At 51.2% G+C, this 25559-nt stretch overlaps 7 protein-coding genes across 7 annotated transcripts; 3 read left to right on the top strand and 4 right to left on the bottom strand.

The window, feature by feature from the left end:
* Nucleotides 1–1039: 1039 nt before the first annotated feature.
* CkaCkLH20_05942 (ABC multidrug transporter) lies at nucleotides 1040–5766 on the top strand (the record flags this gene model as incomplete). Its single annotated transcript, XM_038888659.1, has 6 exons — nucleotides 1040–2083; nucleotides 2150–3682; nucleotides 3741–4691; nucleotides 4763–4996; nucleotides 5054–5283; nucleotides 5352–5766. The coding sequence occupies 6 exons, from the start codon at nucleotides 1040–1042 to the stop codon at nucleotides 5764–5766; spliced, it is 4407 nt and encodes a 1468-aa protein (XP_038745995.1).
* A 681-nt stretch (nucleotides 5767–6447) lies between these two features.
* Nucleotides 6448–7352, top strand: CkaCkLH20_05943 (uncharacterized protein; the record flags this gene model as incomplete). Its single annotated transcript, XM_038888660.1, has 4 exons — nucleotides 6448–6519; nucleotides 6573–6723; nucleotides 6778–7085; nucleotides 7140–7352. 4 exons carry the CDS (start codon nucleotides 6448–6450, stop codon nucleotides 7350–7352), a joined length of 744 nt encoding a protein of 247 aa, XP_038745996.1.
* A 179-nt stretch (nucleotides 7353–7531) lies between these two features.
* On the bottom strand, nucleotides 7532–8212 carry CkaCkLH20_05944 (uncharacterized protein; the record flags this gene model as incomplete). Its single annotated transcript, XM_038888661.1, has 1 exon — nucleotides 7532–8212. The coding sequence occupies one exon, from the start codon at nucleotides 8210–8212 to the stop codon at nucleotides 7532–7534; it is 681 nt and encodes a 226-aa protein (XP_038745997.1).
* A 3184-nt stretch (nucleotides 8213–11396) lies between these two features.
* On the bottom strand, nucleotides 11397–11747 carry CkaCkLH20_05945 (uncharacterized protein; the record flags this gene model as incomplete). Its single annotated transcript, XM_038888662.1, has 1 exon — nucleotides 11397–11747. One exon carries the CDS (start codon nucleotides 11745–11747, stop codon nucleotides 11397–11399), a length of 351 nt encoding a protein of 116 aa, XP_038745998.1.
* Nucleotides 11748–15546: 3799 nt separating this feature from the next.
* Nucleotides 15547–16997, top strand: CkaCkLH20_05946 (uncharacterized protein; the record flags this gene model as incomplete). The annotated part of the gene is made up of 5 exons (XM_038888663.1): nucleotides 15547–15840; nucleotides 15897–16268; nucleotides 16328–16470; nucleotides 16524–16594; nucleotides 16651–16997. The coding sequence occupies 5 exons, from the start codon at nucleotides 15547–15549 to the stop codon at nucleotides 16995–16997; spliced, it is 1227 nt and encodes a 408-aa protein (XP_038745999.1).
* A 207-nt stretch (nucleotides 16998–17204) lies between these two features.
* Nucleotides 17205–18365, bottom strand: CkaCkLH20_05947 (uncharacterized protein; the record flags this gene model as incomplete). Its single annotated transcript, XM_038888664.1, has 1 exon — nucleotides 17205–18365. The coding sequence occupies one exon, from the start codon at nucleotides 18363–18365 to the stop codon at nucleotides 17205–17207; it is 1161 nt and encodes a 386-aa protein (XP_038746000.1).
* A 3164-nt stretch (nucleotides 18366–21529) lies between these two features.
* Nucleotides 21530–23451, bottom strand: CkaCkLH20_05948 (cytochrome p450; the record flags this gene model as incomplete). Its single annotated transcript, XM_038888665.1, has 4 exons — nucleotides 21530–21604; nucleotides 21666–22108; nucleotides 22175–23104; nucleotides 23214–23451. 4 exons carry the CDS (start codon nucleotides 23449–23451, stop codon nucleotides 21530–21532), a joined length of 1686 nt encoding a protein of 561 aa, XP_038746001.1.
* Nucleotides 23452–25559: the final 2108 nt, after the last annotated feature.

Consider the following 25559-nt stretch of genomic DNA (forward strand, 5'->3'; position numbering starts at 1 on the left):
CACAATGACCTGCTGAGTTGTCGTTGATTCGGATATCAAGTCCTAGCTTACCGAGAGACCGTTTACGACCACGACTCCTTGCCGATCCATGTCCGTCTGGGGACGAGTAAGGTTTCGAAGTTCCGCACAGCAAAGACCAATTTGGGACCGTAGAATAGATTGACAAAAGAATAAAGCGTGGAGGAAGTGTTCGGAAGCCCGGATGAGTGGGAGCAGTCAAATGTAGAAATGATGAAAATCGCAAGAAGTCGACAGGCTTGTGACGGTTGAATCATGTCGTCTGGAAAGCCCACGCAGCCCCAAAGCCGCCAGACTGCAGCTTCCCCACAAACAAGAGATCTGGATTTGAGAGTCATTCGCTGAATGACGAATAAGAATTCTCCTTCTAAGAGCAAACGGCCCACCTTCCCGAGACCGTGAGACACGCAGACCAGCGAATGCTCCGAGCTTTCTCGCTTAGCTGACCCGCTATTTCCCCATTAGGAGCTCCAGCTGCAATTGGTACGTCTTGGCGATGCAATCCACAATTCTTACTGCCCGGAAGCCGCTACCGATCCACTTTAACTTTCCGGGGTCCACTTCTCCGGCACTTCGCACTTTCCGAAAGTGCGGCCCTGCTCTTGCCGGCCCGCTGTTACCAGCTCCGGAGGCGACCCCCGGAAGGACTGGTCAGGGACTTTCGCAGTTTCCGTGAAAACTTCATCGTGAACCGGCTCATGATAGAAAGTTAAACTTCAGGCGGTCTGAAAGATTCGTTGATTCGGGAGCCGTCTCAATAAATATTTTGGCCATGTGCCGCATTTCATGCCTCTTCAGATCATCATCTTCGTCAATCTTCCTTGCTTGAACCATTCAAAATCTCATATTTCACCCCATATTCGGTGTTGAAAGCTCCAGATACAGCTGGCTGCTCCGAGTGTGACCAGACGATTCGGCCTGGCCCTTAATTCGCAATACACCTTACCATCTTAGGTGTCTCCGCGACCTATCCGTCTTCGTCACGTCGTAGCCTTCGCCGAATTCGCCCCATCCAGCGATCATGCCGACCACTGGGCTCTTTGAGCATGACCTCCACAGGATCGAACCCTCTCAGCACCACCTTGATATCGACACGGCCCAAACCAGCCAGTCAGACGCCGAGGTGTCTATAGGTGAAGAGATCAATGAGCTTGCCAGACGCCTGACAAGCGTGTCTCATAACGGAGGTCGAGGCCACTCGTTGTTTCCTGAGCCATCCGACAAGACCCTCGATCCAAACAACCCCGACTTCGATGCACGAGCATGGGCCACTGAGTTTTACAGGGTCCAGACCCAGGCTCTGCTTGGCAATGCCCCTAACACGGCCGGGATAGCCTTCAAGGACCTCAATGTCTATGGTCTGGGTACAACGATGGATTACCAGAAGAATGTTGGCAACTTCTTTCTCGACTACGCCTCGGTATTCTCGCCATCCAAGAAGCAACAGCGTATCGACATTCTGCACGAGTTGGAAGGTGTCGTCCAAAATGGCGAGATGTTGGCGGTGTTGGGACCCCCTGGATCCGGATGTACAACTCTTCTGAAGACAATCGCTGGCGATACCCACGGCTTCTACGTTGCTGATGGAGCAACTCTCAACTACCAGGGTATATCAACTGAGGATATGCGGACAACATTCAGAGGTGAGGCCATCTACACAGCAGAGTTCGATCACCACTTTCCCTACCTCACCGTCGGCGAGACACTCTACTTTGCAGCCAGAGCAAGATGTCCACAGAACATGGATCTCCCGGACAACATCTCCAAGCACCAGTACGCTGAACACTTGCGGGACGTTGTCATGGCGATGCTTGGGATTTCTCACACCAAGAATACCCGAGTTGGAGACGACTTCGTCCGCGGCGTTAGTGGTGGCGAGAGAAAGCGAGTTAGTATCGCCGAGGCCGTCTTGAGCTATGCGCCACTCCAGTGCTGGGACAACAGCACCAGAGGACTGGATTCGGCGAACGCAATCGAGTTTTGTCGGACTCTTCGCATGCAGGCGGACATCTTCCGTTGTAGCTCGTGCGTGGCCATCTACCAGGCGCCTCAGGAGGCCTACGATGTAAGCACACCACACCTCTTCTACCTATCGTATTCGTTCTTGTTCACTTGCTTACTCAGTTTACAGCTTTTTGATAAGGTTGTCGTGCTCTACGAGGGTCGTCAGATCTATTTCGGAAAGGCGACTAATGCGAAGGCATACTTCGAAGGCCTTGGGTTCCAGTGCCCCGATCAAAAGACTACCGCCGACTTCCTGACTTCCATGACAAGTCCTTCCGAGAGGGTAATTCATCCTGGTTGGAAGGGGAAAACGCCACCTCGGAGTTCTCACGAGTTTTCTCAAGCATGGAAAGAGAGCCGGGACCGTCAACTGCTACTAAACGAGATCGATCGTTTCGAGAGTCAGTTTCCGCTCGGAGGCGAGACTCATGCCAACTTCCTCGCTACGCGAAGAGCACATCAATCCAAGCAAACACGATCTTCCTCGCCTTTCACGTTATCCTATTTCCAGCAAGTCAACCTCAATCTCTGGCGGAGCTTCAAGCTGTTAGTCAGCGAGCCATGGATGACGATCACCATGTTGTCGACGAACTTCTTCGAGTCCCTCATCATTTCGAGTATCTTTTACAACCTGCCTGCCGATTCGTCCACCCTCTACAGTCGCAATCTTCTGATCTTCTACACTATTCTCATCAACGCGATGGGTAGCATCCTCGAAATCCTCACTCTTTACGGCAAAAGAAAGATCATCGAAAAACATGCGCGATATGCCCTCTATCACCCTAGCAGCGAAGCAGTTGCTGCCATGCTCGTCGATCTTCCCTACAAGCTCCTGAACGCCTTGGCCATCAACGTTCCGATCTACTTCATGACGAATCTCCGACGCGAAGACCCGGGACCATTCTTCTTCTTTCTGCTGCTCTCTTTCACCATCACGGTCTCCATGTCCATGATCTTCCGCTTCCTCGGCTCCATCACCAAGACAATTGCGCAAGCGTTGGCACCTTCGTCCATTATCTTATTGGTGCTCATGCTCTTTAGCGGGTTTGCCATACCGCAAGCCTATCTCCATGATTGGATCGGGTGGCTGCGCTGGGTGAATCCCGTATTCTACGCGCAAGAGAGTCTGGCTTTGAACGAGCTCGTCGGAAGGAACTTCAGCTGCGCCCAGTTTGTTCCATCTGGCCCGGGATACGTCTCGTCGGCCTCGCAACGCGTTTGCGACATTGGCGGCGCGGCCCCAGGCGCAAACTTTGTCAGTGGCGAGGAACATCTTCGGGTCGTGTACGACTTTTACAGCAGCCATCGCTGGAGGAATTTTGGCATTTTGATGGCACTTACGATCGTCTTCATGCTTCTGTACCTCTTTGCCGTCGAATGGGTATCATCCGAGAGATCAAAGGGTGAAGTCTTGGTTTTCACTCGCAGTGCCCTCAAGAAGGTCAAGAGAACTACGGAAGACCTTGAAAACACAACAGACAGGGGATCTCAACCGGCTATCCAGAGCGGCAACGACAGTGAGGGTCCCGATCTTGCCAAACAGACCTCCATCTTTCATTGGCAGAATGTGAGCTACGAAGTCAACGTTAAAGGCGAAACTCGAAAGATCCTCCAGAACGTCGATGGCTGGGTTCGACCAGGAACCTTGACGGCATTGATGGTGAGTACTTGCGCGTATATCTGTCATCAATATTATTCATACTCATCTCTTAAACTAGGGCGTCTCCGGAGCTGGTAAGACCAGTCTGCTTGATGTGCTTGCCAGTCGTGTGACCATGGGTGTTGTCAGCGGTCAGATGCTCGTTGATGGGCACCTCCGAGATTCTTCGTTCCAGCGCAAGACGGGATACGTAACCCAGCAAGACCTCCACCTCCATACCGCGACTGTTAGAGAGGCCTTGAGCTTCAGCGCCCTGCTACGTCAGCCCCAGCGATACAGTCGCGATGAGAAACTGGCTTATGTCGATACGGTCATCGATTTGCTGGGTATGCAGGAATACGCTGATGCCGTGATCGGCGAGCTGGGTGAAGGCTTGAATGTTGAACAGCGCAAACGCTTAACCATAGGCGTTGAGCTTGTCGCGAGACCACAGTTGCTTCTATTCCTTGACGAACCGACATCCGGCCTGGATAGTCAAACATCTTGGTCCATCTGTGACTTGATGGAAAAGCTGACAAGAAATGGGCAAGCAATTCTCTGCACAATTCATCAACCATCGGCATCCCTTTTTCAGAGGTTTGACCGGCTGCTCCTCCTGGCGAAGGGCGGTCGCACGGTTTACTTCGGCGACATAGGCCAGAACTCGCACATTCTCGTTGACTACTTCAGTCGGCACGGCGCTGCGACCTACCAGGACGGTTCGAACCCTGCCGAGTACATGCTCGAAGTGATAGGGGCTGCTCCGAAGGCACATACCGATATCGACTGGCCATCTGTTTGGAGGGAGAGTGAGGAATACCAGGCCGTTCAGAACGAACTCGCAAGACTCTCAGGCGTTTCCAACGAGAAGACCAGTCTCTCAAACGACGATGCTCACGATCCTTCGGCATACGCAGAGTTTGCAGCGGACTTCCGGACCCAAGTCCTCCAAGTCACGACCAGGGTGTTTCAACAGTACTGGCGAAGCCCGTTGTACATCCTTTCGAAGTCGATTCTGACTTTTGGCTCAGTAAGTTAATATGAATTGAAATGCCGAAGACCTTTTTCTCGAGACTATGACTTACCACCTTCGCTTGACAGGCACTTTTCATCGGGCTGGCGCTTACTGGCGGCGAAAACTCAGAGCGCGGCCTCCAGAACCAGATGTTTGGCGTCTACATCTTCCTCTTCATCTTCACGCAAATGGTCCAACAGATCATGCCCGTGTTCGTGTCACAACGAATCATGTATGAGGCTCGAGAAAGGCCTGCGAAGGCTTATTCTTGGAAAGCTTTCATCGCAGCTAACGTAATGGTGGAAATGGCTTGGAACTCGGTAAGTCACTTGAGCTGGTGTTTGCAGCATGGGACTGAGTACTGACGGCTTGGGCAGATTATGGCAGTACTTGCCTTTCTGCTGTGGTATTTTCCGATGAGACTCGACCGGAATGCCGAATGGACCAACACTGTCCACTCGCGGGCTATCGCTCTATTCCTGATGTGCTGGGCCTTCTTCTTGCTCGCCAGCACTTTCGCTCATCTCCTCATCGCCGGGCTTGGCAGCGCCGAGGTCGCGGGTGGAATTCTCAACTTGCTCTTCATTCTCATGTTTGCTTTCTGCGGGTGAGTACCTCCCCTCTGCGCACCCATTTTACCATGATCATGTCTGCTGACACTACTGTTCTCAACAGTGTTCTGGCTGGACCAAGCGAGTTGCCTGGCTTCTGGATCTTCATGTACAGAGTGAACCCTCTGACATACGTCGTCGAAGGGTTCCTAGGCGTCAGTCTGGCAGACGCACCGGTAACCTGCAACCCCTCAGAGCTGCTCGAGTTCAGCGCGCCCGACGGAAACACCTGCGGTGACTACATGGCGTCGTACATCCAGAGCAATGGCGGCTATGTGGTCGACGCCAACGCGACGTCTTGCCAGTACTGCGGGATGGCTGATACCAACGAGTTCTTGTCTGGGATGAACATGAGCTTGAGCAACCAGTGGCGCGACTTTGGGTTCATGTGGGTGTACATCGTTTTCAACATTGTCGTGGCTGCTGGACTGTATTGGGTCATGAGAGTGCCCAAGAATGATTTCAAAAAGCGGACTTGAGGGGGAGAATCTGGTCAGGACAGTGGCATGCTTCAAGTCGTATCCCTTTCATTGATTACATAGACTCAAATAGACTGTGATTCATTAGAGACGCAATCTGGCGATTCGGGCTGCACAGATCTTCACAGAATTTCCTAGGTGACATTGCTGTGTCCGGGCGAATTCATGTTGTCGGATGGGTCCGATGGCCCAACAGTCGTAGCATCGGCCTCATCCGATAGCTCTTTACGCAATTGACCGAGCGTGAGCTTTCACCAATGAGCATATGGAATTTATTATCAGCGTTAGCCGATGATACTAGGTTGCCGTAATCATCATCGAGTATTCATCCGGTCTCTTCAACCAGACAGCTTTCTATTCGGGCTACCAAAATTGAAAAATGGAAGCCACGGCGGTGTACTCCCCGTCCGCAGTGGCGCTCGAAAAGCGCCAGACGCCATGGAGAAATCTACTGGTAGGAGCTTGCATGAATATCATTCAAGGTGATTGAAAGCCCGATGAGTCTATTCTGTCCAATCAAAGTGAAGGTACGCTGACAGAATCTCTAGTGACAACTTTGGGCCAACCGATGGAGGTGATCAAAACTCATGCAAGCCGCTCCGAGCAGTTGAATGACATGAGCATCTCGAGTTGACTTCCATCTCTGCTCTCATCTAGGCTAGCGCAAACAGGACAGACACGTTGGGCGACGCTGTCAAGAAAACCTGGGGTCGAGCCGGGTTCCGCGGCTTCTATCAAGGTCTCATACCATGGGTCAGTTCTCCTCTCACACAGCCCCGTCAATGCCAGCTAACGGGCCTCAACAGGCTTGGATAGAAGCATCAACAAAAGGCGCCATTTTGGTCCTGACGTCGACTGAAGTGGAGTTTTACGCCAAGAGATCCGGGCTGGGGACTGAGGTAGCAGGCGTGCTGGGAGGAATCGTCGGCGGTGCCTCTCAAGCGTATCTGACGATGGGTGAGTTAATACACATTGCTGATCCGGAATTCAAATACTGACGGTCCTCCTCAGGTGTGACCACATGCATGAAGACCGTCGAGGTCACGAGGCAAAAGGCTACAGGCAGGACGCCCGGGACCATGGAAGTATTCCTCCAGATCCTGCGTACGAAGGGCATCCGCGGGGTCAATCGCGGCGTCAACGCCGTCGCGCTCCGCCAGATCACCGGGTGGTCGTCGCGGATCGGTATCTCGAGGGTCGCGGAGGGGCAGATCAGGTCGTTCAGAGGCAAGTCGCCGGAAGAGAAGTTGGCACCTACCGAGAAGATCGTGGCTTCTATCATCGGAGGCGCGCTGAGTTGTTGGAACCAGCCGTTTGAGGTGAACCGGGCTCTTGCTGCGTGTTGAAAGAGATGCTGACCGTATTTCGAATAGGTTGTGAGAGTCGAGATGCAGTCCCTCAAGGCCGATCCCGGCCGACCGCAGCAGCTCACGATGGCGTCTACGGCGAGGCACATCTGGGCTACGAATGGGTTCGGCGGTTTCTTCCGTGGTGTTGTGCCGCGCATTGGTGTCGCTGCTTGGGCTACTGTCTGCATGGTCGGGTTTGGCGATATGGTGAAGGAAGTCGTCGGTTCGAAGGCCTAAGACATGGGCCGAATTGATGTCCACGGGCGAGAAGGTCTGGGTTGGCGATCGGGGATTCGTGATGCAAAACTTCGAATTCATGCAGGCCGTGATACATTACATACAACTAAGATCTCATCAAAAATAACACCAGACGTCGACGCCAAATAATAGAGATAATACACCACCAACCAAAAGATCTAATCCTGCCATCCCGCCATGGAGCTCGTCATCTCCCAATCACCACTGGCACACTGCCTCCAGCTCGTCGAGACTGTTGCCTCCTCGCTCTCAAGCGTGCCATCATCCGCCTGGCGGAACAGCGTGATGTCGTAGCAGATAGCCATGGCCATCAGACCAATCTCAACAGTATGGGGCTTGTGCATCTTGTAGCTGAGGTAGCGGTCGCAGTCCTTGAGAACCTCCTTGAGGGTGGGCTCCGACTTCTCGGAGTAGACCTCCGGGTCGCCGAACAGCAGGGGGTTGCACATGATGGCGCCCTTGCCGATGTACTTGAGGGCGCTCTTGGGCTTGTGGCAGAGGGCGCCCCAGAGGAGCGTCTCCATCTCGATGGCCTTTGCGTGGTTGCGCTTCGCGATGGTGTTGAGGGGCCCCTCGTCCTCGGACTCGTCGTCCGTGTCGTACTCGCGGCGCTTGGGCTTGGGCTTCTCCTTCTTTTCCTTCTTCTCCTTCTTCGGCTTCTTCTGCTTGTCGTCGCGCGGGGGCGATTGCGAGGAGGAGGGTTTGCGCTCGCGGTGGGCTAGTTGCTTGTCGGACGTGTCCTGGCCGCCTTGGAGTTGGGGCTTCTTCTTCTTCTCGCGCTCCTCGGCGCCGGGGCCGTGGGGGGAGGGGTCCTTGGTCAGACCGAGGACGGAAGGCATGTTTGCGTTGGCGTTTCTCTTGGCTTGTCTATTACGGGAGTTGAGAGTTGTAGCTCGAGATCTTTGCGCCGTTATTTGCGCTGCTCGTCAATGAAAGTCGCTGTGGTGTTTGTAGATGGAGCAAGTGGTATCAGAGCCAGGTCACATTCACGGAATCAACGGAGGGGGACAAGAGCAGTTCAAATGGGGGGAGACAACGGGAAAAAAAAGCTGGCACAGCTACGTGTGGTATGATGCGGTCCCAGCGCCGATTGACGTCCTTCCTTTGCCTTCTCAGCAGCCGTCCGCCGGCCGAAATCCTGATGGAAATTCTACGTGACGTCAGTTGTCGCGGCCGAAAGCTGGCGAGGAACAGGGTTTCCAGGTCGCGGGGGGACACGATGATTGGCGCCCCGCACTGCGCGGGAAGATGACATCAGTCTAGGCTGGCGGGATGTCACTGTGCGTTGCGGGCCCGAAAGAGCAGTCCAGAACGCTGAGTCAGCTGTGTATTTCGACGAAGCAGGGATGCATCCTTGTTTCTGATTCATCGACCGAGGGTTTTGGAAGATGAGATGCTTCGGTGTTGGTTGAGAGACGATGAGGAACCACCCAACTATCTACGAGAGAGTGAGTGGCTCTGCTTTTGGCTGATGGGCCGCTAGTCACCGTTGACGTTGGACGCCGTCGTTTCGCCGTGAGCCTCGCTAGACTGTTCTGGTCTCTAGAGTTGTCGTTTTGGTGATGGCTGAAGCTTGATGCATGAAGAGCTAGCAGTGTTTCCCCGCATCGGTGGCCGAGACCTGCACGTGCCTGAGCGCGGCAAGTTCTAGGAGTTTCTCTTCCGCCGCAGCTCTCAACCTTTAGAGGTCTATGTGTACGATTGTGCCGATAGCTAGCAACCTCGGTATTGATTGACCCTGTTGAGAAAGGCCCCATTACATATATGTTTCCTTCATTCGCGAGCCTCGTACCTGTTCCGTCATTTGACACGGTGGAAAGCCTAATGAGAGTTGAGATCAAACAGCACTTGCAGACTTTCAGAAAAAGGAAGATTGAGACACTTTGGTGATGCTTTCCGTGTTGCTCACGAGTTGATTGAAGTAAGCTGAAGGGATGAGCACTGTGTAAGCCAATACTTTCATGAAGGTATGAACAGCTAGTGAGCTTTGTCATCCTTGTATTTAATCCATAGTTTGTATGGTACGCTATAATTATGACAATAACATAAGGTAGTGTTGATAATAGTGGTATTTTTCTTCTTTGGTTCCAATGCCAGTGCCGCTAGAAGATGGCAAAATGTATACTTGGATCGGCCTTCAAAAACCCGACATCAATCATAGATCGCCACATCATTCTCTACTTTAAATTATGAGACCTGTTCATCAACTAAAAACTATGAGAGTAATGCCCGTGTCAAGCGATATAATTTTATTGAACTCTCGAGTTGATGATAGGTGCTCTTTTTTGTTGCGACCAATTTCTGTGAGGCTGCCAGAGGCTGTCACCTTCACTTGAACAAGTGTTTGGTCACGAAGATACCCCAGCTTTCGAAGGAAGAGTCACAAACTTGAGCGGCAGTGTCATGTTGAGATATTTTACTAGATATAATCCCACTAATTTTGGGTATTTATGCCATTTACTAGATAAAAAGCAGCTAAACTAAAACTGATAGTCAGTGTGTATAATTATAAGCGTATGAGATGATACCACGCTCTCTCAACCTGAATTCAATCTGTAGATATTTCGCGTCATGTGTGCTAAATCTCATCTAAACTTTCTTCCCACGTCTCCAACCAAAAGAGTTGAATCACCATAGACTCACTTGAACATCTCATGAAAACAGGATGCTTTCGTCAATCGGGGTGTTAGAAATCCCCATGGGAACTACAAATGTAGTCTGATCAAGATCAAATGAACAAAACGAACTTTTCATCATAGTTATTTACGCCCCAAGCAATATGATACCATAGTCCATAGAACGAAACATGGAGCGAAATCCTTCTGCAATTTAGGTACTAGAAACTTTTATTAGTCTACAAAAAATAACTTCAATCCTATCAAAAGCCACAACTCTAGCTTCAAGTTCTTTTAACTCTTCACCAAGACTAGAAAATAATGTAATTTGAATTATGTTTTAATGTGTAGTGCGATATGTAGGGTGCGGCTTTGTTGAGCAAGTAGATCTTTCAGGGCAGGTATTTTCTGCAATCTCAACCTCCCACATATCTACAAATTCGTACCAGATTTCCTCTAGGTTTGAGTAAAGCGCAAAACAGCTTCGGCATTGATTATAACATATTTGACGCTTACGGTGGATTATTGCCCCGTAAGAATCGTGACAAAACTCAAGGTTATGCTCCTTTGAACGTGTCATGACCTTTGAGTCGCCGCCACCTACCTATCCTTCATATTCACAAGGATCTCGACATATTACAGCCCTCCCATGGCCTATCGAAACCTTGCCATTGTTTGCGCCCTCTGTTCGATCCACGCGCCAAGATCACGAGAACTACTCATGTTGAGGATACCCTGAGTGAAAGCTGCAATTATGTAAGTAAGATCGTCAGATAGGGCTTGGAATCGAGCACATCACTGTAGGCGTAGGCTTCAACTAATCACAGTATCTGCTTTACGAGGAAAGGAGGGGCAGGCAGGCAGATCTCGGAATCTTTGAGTATCCGTAGCCCGCCTTCAAAACAAACTCGAGTCGCCAAGCGGGGATACGATAGTGATATGCGCATCGAAAGCTTCGGTCTTCACGCAGGGTATCCAGGCCACAACTCGCCATAACTGAATCGTCATTCGTGTACGTTTTTGCATGCAGTCAACGACATTGACATAGTCATACTTAACGGTGTTGTAGAAAGAAGCTCTGATCAGTTGCAAAGGGAACAGTTAGAATATGGAATCATCCAATGTATAACCGTACTGCACGCCATAGAACTGATAGTCAGCATGCAAGGTCAAGTCATCCATGCTAGGCGGCACAACATGTCCATGATTCTCTCATTTGAAGTACTGCGATGGTATCATCGTCTTATGACAAAACCGCTGTAACCATTCCGGACGAACGAGCGTTTCCAAGCTACCCCTCTTCACGACCGGACGCAGTCGCACGCGACGAACAGACCCACCCGTCCAAACGTTAACTGCAACCACCTTCTAAATATAACCTGTCGTTTTCGCAACTATCATGACCGCTCTACTTCGACGACTCGACACCACCTTCCGCGCTAACCGTCTTCTGCGGTGGATATTTGGGTTCCGACCCGGCATCAGTTCCCCATCCGCCGTATCCATCAGCGGCCGCTGCACCGCCAAACCCCGTGGCCGGACCCATGGCCAGCGTCCCTGCGGCACGGTTTCCCGCCACACCCGGCCTGTCTTTGGCCCACGCGTTGATCTCTTCCCTGGTCTTGCCGGTGTACTTGAGAAGGTCTTCGTCCGGGATGACCTTGTCGCGGCCTGTCTTCTTGTCTTCGTAGCGTTGGTAGAGAGACTTCTTCTTTGGCTTCTCGTCGCCCTCTTTGGATGATGACTTCCAGAAGGCCATTGTCGATTTGTGGTTGTGGTACTTTGGAGCGCAGTAGTTGTGATTTTCAACGGAGATCTGGGCTGTCGAAATCGAGTATTGCCCCGCAATCTTTTCTTGCTGCGTGTTGGTTGTATTGCCCACTTCTGGCTCTGGTAGCAAGCGGGAACCTCCAACCTTTATCCACCTGTGCGTCCTAGAACTCCAAGTTGATGCAGTGTAAGCAAGGCACTATCGAGTTGGCCGTGTAGGGCTGTGTAAGTCACGTTCCGTGTGGATCAGAAATGGCCCTGAAATTTCTTGTGAGCAGTCTGGCTTGGCTGCATTGTATTGAGAGATTACATATGTTGGTGATCAATCTGGCCTTTATCGCGGCATTCTTACGTAAAGCGCCGCTGACTTCGGGCCACGCGACTATCACGCCACCAACGTAAACGATTCCGCCCGGCTAAGACGGCAGTGATTGATGACGCTTTCGGCCGGTACGCTCGACAGCACCCTTAATTCTTACTACACGTGACGAACAACTCGGAAGAGACCAGGCCTTGGAATGATTACAGCCTCAAACAATGAGGAAAGCCCTGATCAGTGATTTGATGTTGGCCGATCAACGTTGAAACTCAATGCTGGAGGCGCAGCACGAGCCTTTTCAAAGGTGGCAAGATGAAAGGCGTTCGGCCCGGTCCATTCTAGAAAAGCTCAGAGCACGTAACGTTTGGCGCTGAAGATAAAGCTCCAATGGCGTCGGTTGCCAGTACTCGCGGGGCTTTTGAGATAGTACGCCAGAACTACAAATGAATCTTCCAGGGTGATTGTAACCGATCCTACATCTTGGCGAAAGACAAGCTTTACCTGGCGGGGCGATCTTAAACACCGACCTTACTGGATAACGGCTTCGAATAAAACCATGACATGCATGTGCAGATACCACATAGTTTCTAATTTTGTGTGTGGCATGTCTGGCGTGCATCGCGCTAACAAAACTGCTGTGGTGAGACATATCAATCCGTCCAGGAACACTGACCTCCAGTCGTCACCACCTGTGCTTTTCTTCAGTTGAGTTCATCTCGTTTGATGTCTTTGGTCAGGTGCTCGACACTAGCGTGCCTCATTGAGGTATTGTTCGTCCAGGCTCATCGTCGAAGCAAGTGGGCTTTGAGGAATATTCCCATGCCGCGGGTTTAAGTGAACGACAACAATCGCCACACAGGGGCGCAAGATCATGAGGTTGGCGCCAGGCCGTCCGATATCGTTCTGATCTTCGATCTGCTCATCTTAGGCTTTCATCGTGATATTTCCAGTCTTCATGTCAGTGCTGAATCATCAACACAAACACTCAACTGATGCACCCTCTGGGTGAACATCTGCCCCTTCGCTAGCTAACTTTACAGCTATGTAAGATACCCGAGATTGATCAACATATTCAGAAACAATACTCGCTACTTGGCAACTATAGAATGACTAACAGCTCCTCGCCGTTCGTACCCAGACGCTATGGCTCTGTCTCAGCCGACTTTCACTATGTGACCGGCGGCGAAAGTCCTCTGGTGCTGCTGCCAGGGCGCGGTCTAGTCGCGTTGTTTTTGAGTTCAAAAGCCTACATGTAAGTTCATATCCCGACGGCATGGCCCGTACGCAGGAACAATTGCCTCTGCCCCCTGAAGGCTCGTCGGCATAAGCTATGGCCAAGATGCCGCATGTATGCGCGATCATCGACGCTAATTCTGCAAGGCGAGCGGCGCCGAGGTTATGCTTATCCTCAGGGCCTACAGCGGAGAATATTTCAAACGAAACTCATATATGAAGGCATCATCTTGAGCTATGGATGCCCTGCCGAGAGTTTCAGCTATTATTGAGCTTTTCATATGAGACCTGACCAAGAGATTGACAATCAAGCCAAGTATGCAATGCGCAAGCCAAGCTCGGTGCCTCGACGCTAGTTGTCTAAGATATGTAGAGCTATATGATAAGTGAATCATCTGATGCAAAGTTGAGGTGCATGGGTGAGGATGAGCTAAAGGTGACTTGCAGATCTAGGACGGGAGACGGCCTGCTCATGTAATATGCTCCCTCGGATATGTCAGTGCAACACCAGCTTCTGATCGTGTGTCCGGCGATGGCCGTTTTTTCCGTGGAAAAGTTTCACGTTTCAATGTCAAACTCGGTTCAGAATAAGGAGGTCTCCTGCCAACGAACCAGCCAAAGCGAGAAGATGTTCTGGCCTCGAATCGCCGACAGTTGAAAGCGCTTGCGAGAGACTCTATTCTTTAGATGATCCCATCGCCGGCACAGGCAATTCCCGATTTGTCGCAGGTGGAGGGGCCGCAAGACGGTTTAGTGGACGGACTCTCGACCGGAGAGAAAGCCGCAAAGTTTCATACACGAAGCAGACGACTTTCCCTTTTCTCTTGACATTCATCCCAAAACCTTGAACCATTAGTCGCTCTCCTGCCACTTGTGCATGTAGGTCGAGAGCAAGGGGCAGAGCCGCACTGGAGGATGGGAAAGGCCGTCCACTAGCCCGCAACAAGCGTCGGCGTCGTGTGGGGAGAAGCTGAATCGCGATGACAGGGCTGCATCCCGCGGCAGCTAGCTTGGTAGTTCGTCATAGTGATCTGTCTTATAGATACCCACATGCCTCTTTTGTGCAGATCTTACAGCGACTGAATAAGGCTCATGCCGGGTCCCATCCTTGTGCAAGAGCTCCTTTCCCCGCACGGGAGCGACAGCTCTCGTCGATTCGTCGAAGCTCATGTGTGTCTTTAATGAGAGCTATTATTACTCTTAGTGCCGTTTCTGTGTAATTTCACCATCGCCGCGAAGATGGGCAAGTCGCTGGTCTTAAAAAGATGGGAGAAAATCGTGCAGTAACTGTGCGGCGGATGTGTGGCATTCCGGATAAGGATAAGAGACGACCCAGAATCCGATACCGCCAGTCACTTTGCCCGTGAGGCGAAGCAAGTCCTTACGAATTGCCGCCTTGGGAGGGTTGAACGGCTATCCGGGACCATCCTGACAAGTACACGCCACGCATCTGATAGAGCAAGCAAGCTTTTCGAAGACAAGGCCGTACTCACCACGACAGGCCGTGCATACTAGGATCACTCTTCAGCCGCGACACGGCTGTGACAGTGGTTACAACTCAAATAACGTTCTACGATATATTCCTAGTCTAGCTGTGCGAAGATCGGCTAGGATATGTCGTGGAGAGCACCATGTGAGTCTCCACATATCTGTGCCCGGCTGCGCTTGCAAGTCGGGACGAAGGAGGTCAAAGAGTTGGTGGCCTCTTGGCAGCTTCGTCCACAAGTCGATGAAGACGAGTAAGAACGCCATCCTATGATATACGAGTCCGTGGACCTTGTTCTCTAGGTAATCCTCGCCGGCGCACGGAACCCCGACATTCCAGAAAGCCGCAAGCATCAGTCCGCGCTTTGCTTCGTCCGTCGCCCTGTACAACCTTGCTGCCCGCCGGCGGATCTTGAACGTGATCTGTGCTCGATCAGAGATCATGTCCGCTAAGTGCCGTGATGCGAGAAAGCTGTGGAGAATGAAGACTTTCACTTGTCTAGTCATGGCCATCCCAGTCAAGACTTGTCAGTTTCTTGTGTAGTTTGTCGGCCTACACGTGCTACATAACGAAACGGTTCTGCTTGCCCACCACCGTTGATATACATCAGACCCTCGCCGTTGACAGACGTTGTCGATAATATAATACGCCCACTCAACCCACGCCCAACATCATCAGGCATGTGTTGGATGCCCTTGTAATGTAGGTGCTGCTGTCACTTCAGTCGGTAGCCAATTCGGAAAACCGAAGATGGCCGTCGTGCCTCCTCATTTGTGTGAGGGCTGTTCAACAAGTCGCGCACAGAGGTTGGACACCTTGGCACAACTGGTCAACACGACACGCTTGACGAGTCCTGACCTCGACACGACGACTCTGTCACTCAACATCCGAGCCGACGACGACTCCACCGCCGAGTCTATCCAGACTGTACTATGGATACTCGTTGTTCTCTCCGCTATCTTCTTGGGTCTCCGGTTATACTGCAAGATATCATATTCGTACACAAAGTTCAGGTTTGAGGATGCGCTCCTCATAGCGTCATGGGTAGGTCTTCCCCGTCTAGAGGCAGTCAAAGTTCATGATCCTAACGTACACTCCAGCTCGTTCTTGCTGGAGACGCCTCTCTCAACGAATTCATAATCAAGTCTCGGTTTGGCCGCCCCGACTTTCCCATCACCATCGACAACATCAGCACACTAGCAATCGTCGGCTTGTCGTCCATCACATGTTCGTTTGTGGGCCAGGTCTGGAGCAAAACTGCCTTCGCCATCTCGCTTTTACGAATGTGTGACGGGTGGAAAAAGGCTTTCGTCTGGTTCAGCATCATATCGATGAACGTCCTATTCGCCTTCGCTGCCCTTTCCTTCTGGATTGGTTGTGTGCCACTCGAGAAGCGCTGGAAACCATTCTCTAATGAAGGAACGTGCTACGACTTGAAGTGGGTGATATCCTTTGGGGTCTTCGTGTCAGTGGTGAGTCAATCGGCTAAAGCATTCTCGCGCAAGAACTTTGGACTGACGAGTTCATGTAGTACTCTGGTCTTCTGGATCTAGCACTCGCTGCTATTCCGTGGATGATCCTCATGCGCCCGACGCCGGCAGAAGAATCATCAGGTCTCACTCTCAGTAAGAAAGAGAAGATCGGCGTCTCCGTTGCTCTCAGTATGGGCGTGTTGTAAGTTGACTTCGAATGAATGTTCGGCCTAGCGGTTGGCTAATCCGATTCAGAGCCGGAATCGCGGCCTTCGTGAAAGCATCTTACATGAGGTCCGTGAACGACACAACAGGAGATTTTTCGCGTGAGTTTCACCAATTATGAGACCAAACCATGTTCTCTGCTGACACGATATTTCAGACGGTGGAGCGCAATTGGCTGTTTGGGCTGCCGCTGAGACTGCTATTACTATCATGGCGGCAACTCTACCCGTATTACGCGTTCTTCTGCGCGACACTGCGGTAAAAACCCGATATCTCCCGGAAGCCATCAAAATGAGAGTCAGAAGCACAACAAGACGATCAGAGAGGGCTTCGAGGAGAAGAACGGTCGAGACTCCCGAGGACAAGATGCATCTAGCGTCATCGGGCGCTTCCATGTCGACAGCAGGGGCGTCTTCATCTTCGTCCGGCTCTTCATCCGCAGATTCCCAGAAGACCCTGGTCAGCAAACCCACAGCCTATCAGGTCACCAAACCGATCAGATAGTCTGCTGTATTATTATGTATTACTAGAGACATGACAACGGCGGGTCGTCGGCTTGACGCTGAGATCCTGATCACGATTTGACGACACAAAACCTTCACCGATGTACAGGAACAGATGTTAATTGTAATAGACGAAATTGATTTGAATATGAAGAACCAATCGCAATCTGTGGAAATGTGTCTCCTGGAAGTATCTTAGCCGCCGCACTCACTCATGACCAATCGGCTTCCCGCTCTGCTGCCACGCCATCGGTGCGGACGCGGCCACCAGAGGAGCTGTCGGACCACCCTCTCGGGGATCTTCAAGGATGAAGTTCATAGGGAACCCAATGTCGAACTCCTTGTAGCCCTCGATCTTCTTGATTTGGTCTTCCGTCAGATGAATGCTCAGGGCCTTGATGTTATCGTGTAAGTGCTCGACCTTACGGCCTCCCACGATGGGGAAGACGTAGTGGGCTTTCTGCATCACGTAGGCAAGAGCAATCTGCTGGATACTCTCTGTTCCGACTTCCTTGGCGACCTCCTCGAGGACCTCGCTGGCTTTGCGGTGCTCCTCGGACTGGCCAGGCCCGAACATCCCACGCAATCCCTCGCCTGCCTTCTCACGCTCCGCGAGCTGCTTCTTGGTTTGCAGCTTGCCTCCTCCAAGGACATCCCAGGGCGCAATGGCCATACCATAATGGCGACACATTGGAATGATGTCTCGCTCGAGATCGCGGATCAAGACGTTCCAGCGACCCTGGTAGACAGAGAACGGGGTCTTGCCATGCGCCCTGGCGTAGGTGTTCGCAGCGGAAACAACCCAAGCGGGGGTATCGGAAACACCAAGGTACAGGACCTTACCCTGCTCGACAAGGATGTGGAGGGAATCCATGAGTTCCTCAATGGACGTGGTCCAGTCCCACCAGTGGATGTAGAGCAGGTCGATGTAGTCGGTCTGCAGCTTCCTCAGAGAGTCGCGGACCGAGAGGTGCAGCGACTTCTTGTGATTGCCTGAGTAGTTGACACACTTCCCAGGTCCGAGCTCTTGCTTGCGGTACTGAGTAGTGAACTTGGTTGCCATGAAAATCATGTCGCGATTCTTGCGGGCGGCCATCCACTCGCCGAGGATCTTCTCGGACTCTTCATTCTGGTAGTTGTTTGCAGTGTCGATGAAGTTGCCACCGGCATCGACGAACTCGTCTAGGAGCTTGAACGAGTCTTCCTTCTCCATGGAACCCATGAAAGAGGACCACGCAGAGCCGATGGACATGGCGCCCAGGCAGAGCGGGGAGACCCTGACACCTGCCGTGGAGGAGAGGACACGATAGCGACCGAGCTCGGTTTTGGGCTCGGGAGCCGGTGCGAAAAGAGTTTGAATGCCGGACATGTTGGGGATGATGGTGATGTTTGGTTATTGGATAGGTGAAGACGCTAGACTGAGAGTAGCTTCTACAAGAAGAGGGAAGGGAGAAAGATCTGATGAGATGGCAGAAGATCTAACACTTAAACTACGCGTTCGATGCCGTCACCTTTATACCAACCTTAACCATATGATGCCCACTGAGATCGACCTCGGGCAGAAGCATGATGAACTCTACTATTTACCAGCCCGGGCGTAGGGTAAAGTCCGAGAGCACATGCAGGGTTTCATGGCAGGCAATTGCTGGGACTGTGCCAAACCCGGGGCCGTCTGTGTCCCGTGCTCCTCACAGTGAAGCTCTCGCACTGCAGTTGTGGGTTTACGCTTAAAAATTCCATGCATCTTCTGGGGACCTCTGATATCAGAGTGATCCAAAGGAGCAAGCTCGTTGGTGCCGAGTGTGTTCCGTCCGTGGATTCGGCGGACGCGGAGGAAACGGGACCCATATGTAAAGTGGTCCGACCCATCCTTGGCCCACGGAAGGCGCGCCAACGGAGATCGTCGATGTTGTCAGACCTCAATTTGGACCCTGTTTTTCCAGACAACCGGTCCAGGGGTAGATCCCGAGACTCCGGCGGACGAGTTCCACGAGGCGCCAATCACTTTCTTCAGCAGCCTGAGCAGTCTGCCACTTCTTTGACCGAAGGACCCTGTCAACAGCTGTCTTGTACTAAGAGAATGCATTGCGCCGAAGGGTCGGCCTCTGAAGAGGAGTGGGTTTGCGGGAGGCTCTGATCGATTGAATCGCGGAGTGTTGAGACTATCATGGTCAATCCTGGTGAAGTTGCGGAGTTCGCAGCCATGATGGGGATTCCCGTCGTTCATGACAAGGGCCCAACATCGGACTTAAAGACGGTATTAAGTTTTGTATCCGTCTGCAGCTTGAACTAGGCGTGGCTTATAGAAACCAACGGACCCTTGGCGGGAATCTTGGGTTACGTGGTCTCATCGTGATTTGTCCCTAAACTAATGTTCTATTTTCTTCAATGACGTTGACCGCACATCTCGTCGCCGTCGTGTAAGATACTTCACCGCAACTTTCGGAACGTGGACTTTGCGCAGTGGAGAGAGATATCCATGACTGAGGATTGGTTTCGGTTGCTGTTAAGTGTCGTTGCGATCCTTGACGTACTCATACAACGGCATTTCGAAGGCTCACTCGCGAAAATTGAATCGAAAAGGCATGAAGTGAAGACATAGGCAACACCGCGCTTGGAGATGCGTGAAAGTTCATGCTGTATGCTTGACACAAAGAGTCTGACTTCTTCTGAATAATATCCCAAACATCAACCCTAACGCCGCCGCTTGAGTACTTCATCGTAGCAGTCCTCTCTTTTGCACGTATCTATGGAGATTGAAATACGTAGGATCTCAGTATAGCCTCTTCGACTCGATTTCAGGTGGAAATTTGTGTGCCGTTACGATTCTGATTTGTCTCATGGCATGTTAGTACATCGAAAATGATCAATGTTCCAAGAAATACATACCAATCATGCCCAAGCCCACATGTTTGTAACATGGGTACAGACCTTGGTGTCGAGAACACAACCCTGGGTCTTTGGCGGCAAGCTGTAGCAAACATATGCACCGGACGCGTTGATGCAGAGTGTCTTCAGCAGAGGGTTGGTACCACCGCCCTGTTGAAGACTACAGTTCTGATCCAACGTAACAAGAGTTCCTGCATCGCGGGAACGCCATTCCCATGTTGTATCGCTGCCCTTCTTGAATCTGAAACCGGTGAGAGCCTGGCCGTCAGGGCGACCTGTAGTAGTACATTTATTCGCTGCTGAGGTGCTGGAGACAGTGAAAGCCGCCGCTGATAACAAGATTGAGAGGCGCATCTGTATTTAGTCGTTAGGCTTATGATCGGCCATGATGAGATCTGGCGGTGATGTACCTTGAGAGGAATTGATGTGGGCAACAATTGCACAGAAACGTATTCTTGAAAAGATGAATTTGATGGAGTAGCAAGAATCAGATGTCTTCGAGTGTGCCAATTTTTCCATGTTCGAATGAGAGCACAGAATGATCTTTATGATTTTCGATCTCAGGCCGTGGGTTTGCATGTTGTGATACCTCGAACTGGCCCACGCCGCTACGATGGTGGTGGAACGAGTCAGGCCATAGACTTTCTCGACAACAAACTTCCTCACTTTACGAGAATGTGGAACGCGCCATACCTCTTGTAGGCAACTTCATCTTAAGCCGTGTTAAAGGAAATGATCCAGCCTAAATTCAGGTCTCTTCGCTTTCGCTTTCACGCTCTGGACGTCGATCACGGCAAAGTTCGCTATAATTTCCCACGGCGAGCAACGAAATTGATGGTCATGTGAAGAGTAAATGTCAGCTAAGCCCGGGCTTTTGGTAGCCGAGTCAGTGGCGTATCTCCGTTTGAGCTGACATTATGTAAGGCAAACTGCTCCATGAATTAAACTTTTATTAGTAGTGTTAATCTGGTGAGTTGAAAGGGGTTGCCGGAAATGACAACCTCGAGAGGATTTAGAAGTCGTAATTGAAGGATGAAGCTGTCAATTGGTTTACACGAGGAAGTTTTACCGACAGTCTTACCGTTTGAAGACACATTAGACAGAACTGACATGGCATTCTCAGTTGAGTAGATGCCGTGGTCGGCATGCGAGTTTATCGTTGACTCTTAAACATGTCAACGAATTGCGGTACATGTGATGCATCTCGTTACAACTTACCGTTTTAGATCATTTCTTAGAAATGGAGTAAGCCAATCCATTGATTCGACTTCAGGTATGGCTTGGATTATGAGTTTGGAGCTTCTGCATCAACCTTTTGTCTCTGAAACGTGAGGAACAGGGCGATCAAGTCTCAAGTAGGCTGTCTTGAGAACTAGGCTTGTACAAATTCACTTTGTTCTTTCAGATCATGCAACTGCAAATTGAACGTCATACACCATTTTGAATTGAAATCGTTAAGACTAGTGTCATCAGAGCGACCTTGCTTAGTTGCTCTGTTTCATCGACATGACAATCGTTTTCCATCATCCTAAATTATTCCCCTCGCAGCCAAAAGGACAGCATACGTCCGAGACGAATAATTGCATCTCGCAGTTACTGGTATAATATGCTGCGATCTCATCCTCGAATATCTAAGGTGAGAAATCAAGCCTTCGGCTTGTTCTTGAGTTCGACCCTCAAGTGCATGCCATCAACAGGCTTGGAAGTAACCAGGTCAGTCTGTCATGCCGTCAGTTAGCATACCACACCTCTGAAAAACATGATTTCACGCTTGACTTACGGAGAAGAGAGTGCCCTTAGTCTTGTAGTAACCCCTCTCGTCAAGCTCGGGCTTTCCGTCCTTAAGATCCAGCTCACCGAGGCCAACCTTGACGAATTCGAAGTGTCTGGCGATAATGGCCAAGACAACCTTGGATTCCAGGTTCGCGAGTTCCGATCCGGTGCAACGTCTGGGGCCTCTCTCGTACGGTCTGAAAGCACTGTCCGGGATGTTGGCGGCCTCGGGTCCGATCCAACGCTCGGGCCTAAACTCGTCCTTGGTTTCGCCGAAGATCTTAGGGTCACGCTGAATGATGTAGGCTCGGGGACTCAGGCACAAGCCATCGACGACCAGGGGCTGTCCGTTAGGGAGAGTGATGGTGTAGTTGGCGCCCTTGGGAGCGACGCGAGCAGTAGTTCCAGGCGGGTGAAGACGGAGAGCCTCCTTGATGATGGCGTCGACGTCTGCAAGAAGCACTTAGTATCAGACTCAAACATGCACATCAGAGACAATCTAGAAGATCGACTTACAGGGCAGACGGGACAGGAGCTTTCCGGCACCAGGGCCAGAGAGCTGCTCAATAACAGACTTAGGGCTGGGATCGTCGCCAAAGACCTCATCGAGTTCCTCCTTGAGAGCCTTGGCAGATTCGGGACGTCGGTGAAGTTCGTAGAAGCACCATTGCAAGAGAATACTCGTCGTGTCGTGACCGGCGAAGAGGAAACCTCGGCAGGTGTCGCTAGTTTGTTGCAGGATCTCAGGGGTCAGCTTCTCAACGTCGTGGAGACTCAGGGCAGCCACGCTACGGGAAGCCATGACGTCGCCGGCCCTGAACGCCTTGTGCTGTCTGACGATCTCTTCCTTGAGGATACTGTCGAGTTCCTTGTCGAGGCGGCGAATCTTGCGCTCGTTCTCAGAGAAGTATCTACGAAGCCAGTGCTTTCCAACTTCACGCTTGATGTAGGCATGAGAAAGAGCGCGATACGTAGTCAAGACCTTGCTCTGCTTGCCCTCAATCTGGGCGTTGAGGTCCATGTCGAAGGTGACGATTCCGATGACGTCGAAAGCCAGGTTGGTAGTGTACTCATCAATGTTGAACGCTTCGCCGGTAGATGCCTTCTCCTCCATCAGGTTGATGAAGAGCTCCGTCTTGTTCAGGATAACCTTGACGAGACTGAGCAGATGCTGCGGTGCCATACCGGGCAAGATTCTCTTTCGCAGGCCCTTCCATTCGTCGCCGTCAGTCGTGACAAGAGATCGCGCGCCGACCAAGGGAGCGAGGTCCTGCATGGCAGGATGCTTGGGGACACTGGTGCTGTACTGCTTCGTGGGCCTGGTGATTTGCTCCGCGACCTCATTGTCAAGCACAAAAAGAATCATGAAAGACTCCAGCGGGCGCCAGTCCACCAGGAGGACGGGAGGGTTTCCGAGCTTCTGCCATTGTTCGTAAAGGAGTTCATCTGAACGCGAAACTTGTTAGCCGACTAGTGTAGCTTCTCGCTCCCGCCTGATCCCGCCTGGTTCCGCCTCGTCCCGCTTCATCCCACCCGATGGCAATCTCTCACGTACCGAAAGACCTTCGAGGGTCACCAAGCGCAGCTGCCTTCTCAATCCACGGCCAATGACCTCTCTTTGGGTCGGCCTCCTCAGGTTGCGGGAAATGCGAAAAGAGTTTGATGTCAAGCTCGTCCGGCTTTGACCTCCTCAGATAGAAGACCACGGCAAGCGGGATCGCCGCCAAGACGAGGAGCTTCCATTGCAGAAGTGCCGTGACATCGAGCTTGTTGAAGATGCTGAGCAAAGCCATCTTGAGGTCGGGGGAAGCTGCACCGACAGCTCGTGAACGTCAGGAGAAGACTGGAACGGTGGCTCAGGATGAAATGCCCAAACAGTTCAAAAACTTCGCTGCGCCATTTTTGGAGGGGTACAGGAGGTATATATTGGGCTGGGGAAAAAAACCACCCATGTCATTGTGCTTATGACGAGCGTCGCAACGGGCTCCGACGATCATCCTTCGTCGGTAAATGCAACCCCGGTCAATACATGTGCTCGATTCTTCAATGCCATCGTTTGAGTCCTCACTGGACCATGGAGGCGGATGATCCAGTTTAGTGTCCGCTTTCTCCAAATTCGCCAACTTCGAGTTGCCTGATTGGAACGAAACCGGTATGTACTCTGGAGTGAGAACCATATCCCACTCCATCAATACTTCTGGCAGTTAACGGGAGACGCCGTCGACTGCCGTGGCTTGGGGAGAAAACAGCCCACTACCCGTGGAGGGGGGAAATCCATCCCGCTTTCTGGTTAACTCGCGGTTAAATCGACGTAATGCCAAGCCAAGCGTGAATGGGTCTGTGAGTGGAAAATTCTTCAATGGCGAGGCCGTAAGATGCAGCTCCTCGAATCAGATCCATCTCATCTAATCTGATGGCATCTTATCCCATCTTATCTGATCCGATGTACCCTCCGATGTCACCTTCCTCAAACAAAAGCGGGCCAAAAGCGGGAATGCGAACCCTTACTGCGCCGACAAACGGCATAAGACCGGAATCATCCGTGTACACATGCAGCTCCCTTCGAATAAGTAAGGGCTTTGTGCGCCCTGTCTTCAGCTGGAGAGCTCGTTCGTTGCGATCAAGAATATCAACCGATGCTTTCTAGTGGATGCCGAAATTGACGTGCCTATGTTGCTGTGAGGTCGTACTGCAGTCACGCAACTCACCAGGTCATCATCCTCCACCCGAAAGATGTACTTCATGAATTGCGAAATACAAGTCGGTCTCAATATCTTTGTGCACGAATGATGACCGATAGCATGTGCGATAGCTATGCCAACACACCAAATGGTTCCGTGTGTAAACCTTAACCGGATTTGTACTGCAGTGCATCGATGAGCGGAGCAAAAGCCTTTTAAGAACATCTAAGGAAAGATTATGTCCAATCAAAGTCAAGTATGGAAACGCTATGTGGAGTAGTCTGGTTCGATTGCTGGCGCCATGTGTGTTACAGCCGGCGGGATACGAACCGCCTCGCACTACTCTGGCATTAGTGTAGCTGTTGATCCTCGATGAATACTCTTAGCTACATGTAGAACCACGGTTGAGCTGTCATAGTCTCAATATGAGACAGAAAAGTCACAAATTCCTCAAACGAAGAGCGCCCGGTGGCTTACTGACGCACACGGCGAGCATTCAAAACTAAGTCAGCATATGTCGTGTTCTAGCGAGAGCTCCGCCACAAAAGTAGACGTACTCACATGATCAAAAGAGTCACTATTGCGCTTATTTGATGTTTGTGATTCAAACAATCGAGAAGATTAGCTTTCGACAGTGCACAACTAACATATATCTTCGAGTCAGAATCAGAAGAACTCAGCAGCCGACAACGTCTTGCAGCAGGCGCCAGGAAGTTCGAGTAGAAACCCTTGTCAGCGAAGGAATCGTTACTGAGGCGCCATTACATGAGGTGTGAGACGTGAGCGTTGTGATCTGTCTATTCCAACGGATAGATGGTTGGGCCATTCGGCTTCCTTTCTGTCTCGAAAGATAGAAACCTGTCTAGTAGTTCTTGTAGAGAAACTTATGAGATAAGACGTCCAGAGATGGAACCCTAATCCAAATTATTCATCGATTTAAAATTGGCTGAAATCAGGATGCGGTTATTTGATGCTATTCTGTCTAAAAACCACCAGTAGATTGTTCATACATGATTGGCGACTGTCATGGAATTAGCAATGAAGGGGCCTTTCTGCTTGTAGATTGCGAGGATCGGGTTTCGGTCCTCTGAGGCTCAGGTGTTCTAACCATCGGCTGGCTTCTCGCCCGGAAACAAAGCTTGGGAAGGTATTTGTTTCCTGCCTCCGACATGAATCCAAATTTGAATATGTTTCTTGCAAAGTATTTTCACAGTGTAAAC

Source organism: Colletotrichum karsti (genome assembly GCF_011947395.1).
Source record: "Colletotrichum karsti strain CkLH20 chromosome Unknown Scaffold17, whole genome shotgun sequence".
In the NCBI taxonomy this organism is placed as follows: Eukaryota; Fungi; Ascomycota; class Sordariomycetes; order Glomerellales; family Glomerellaceae; genus Colletotrichum; species Colletotrichum karsti.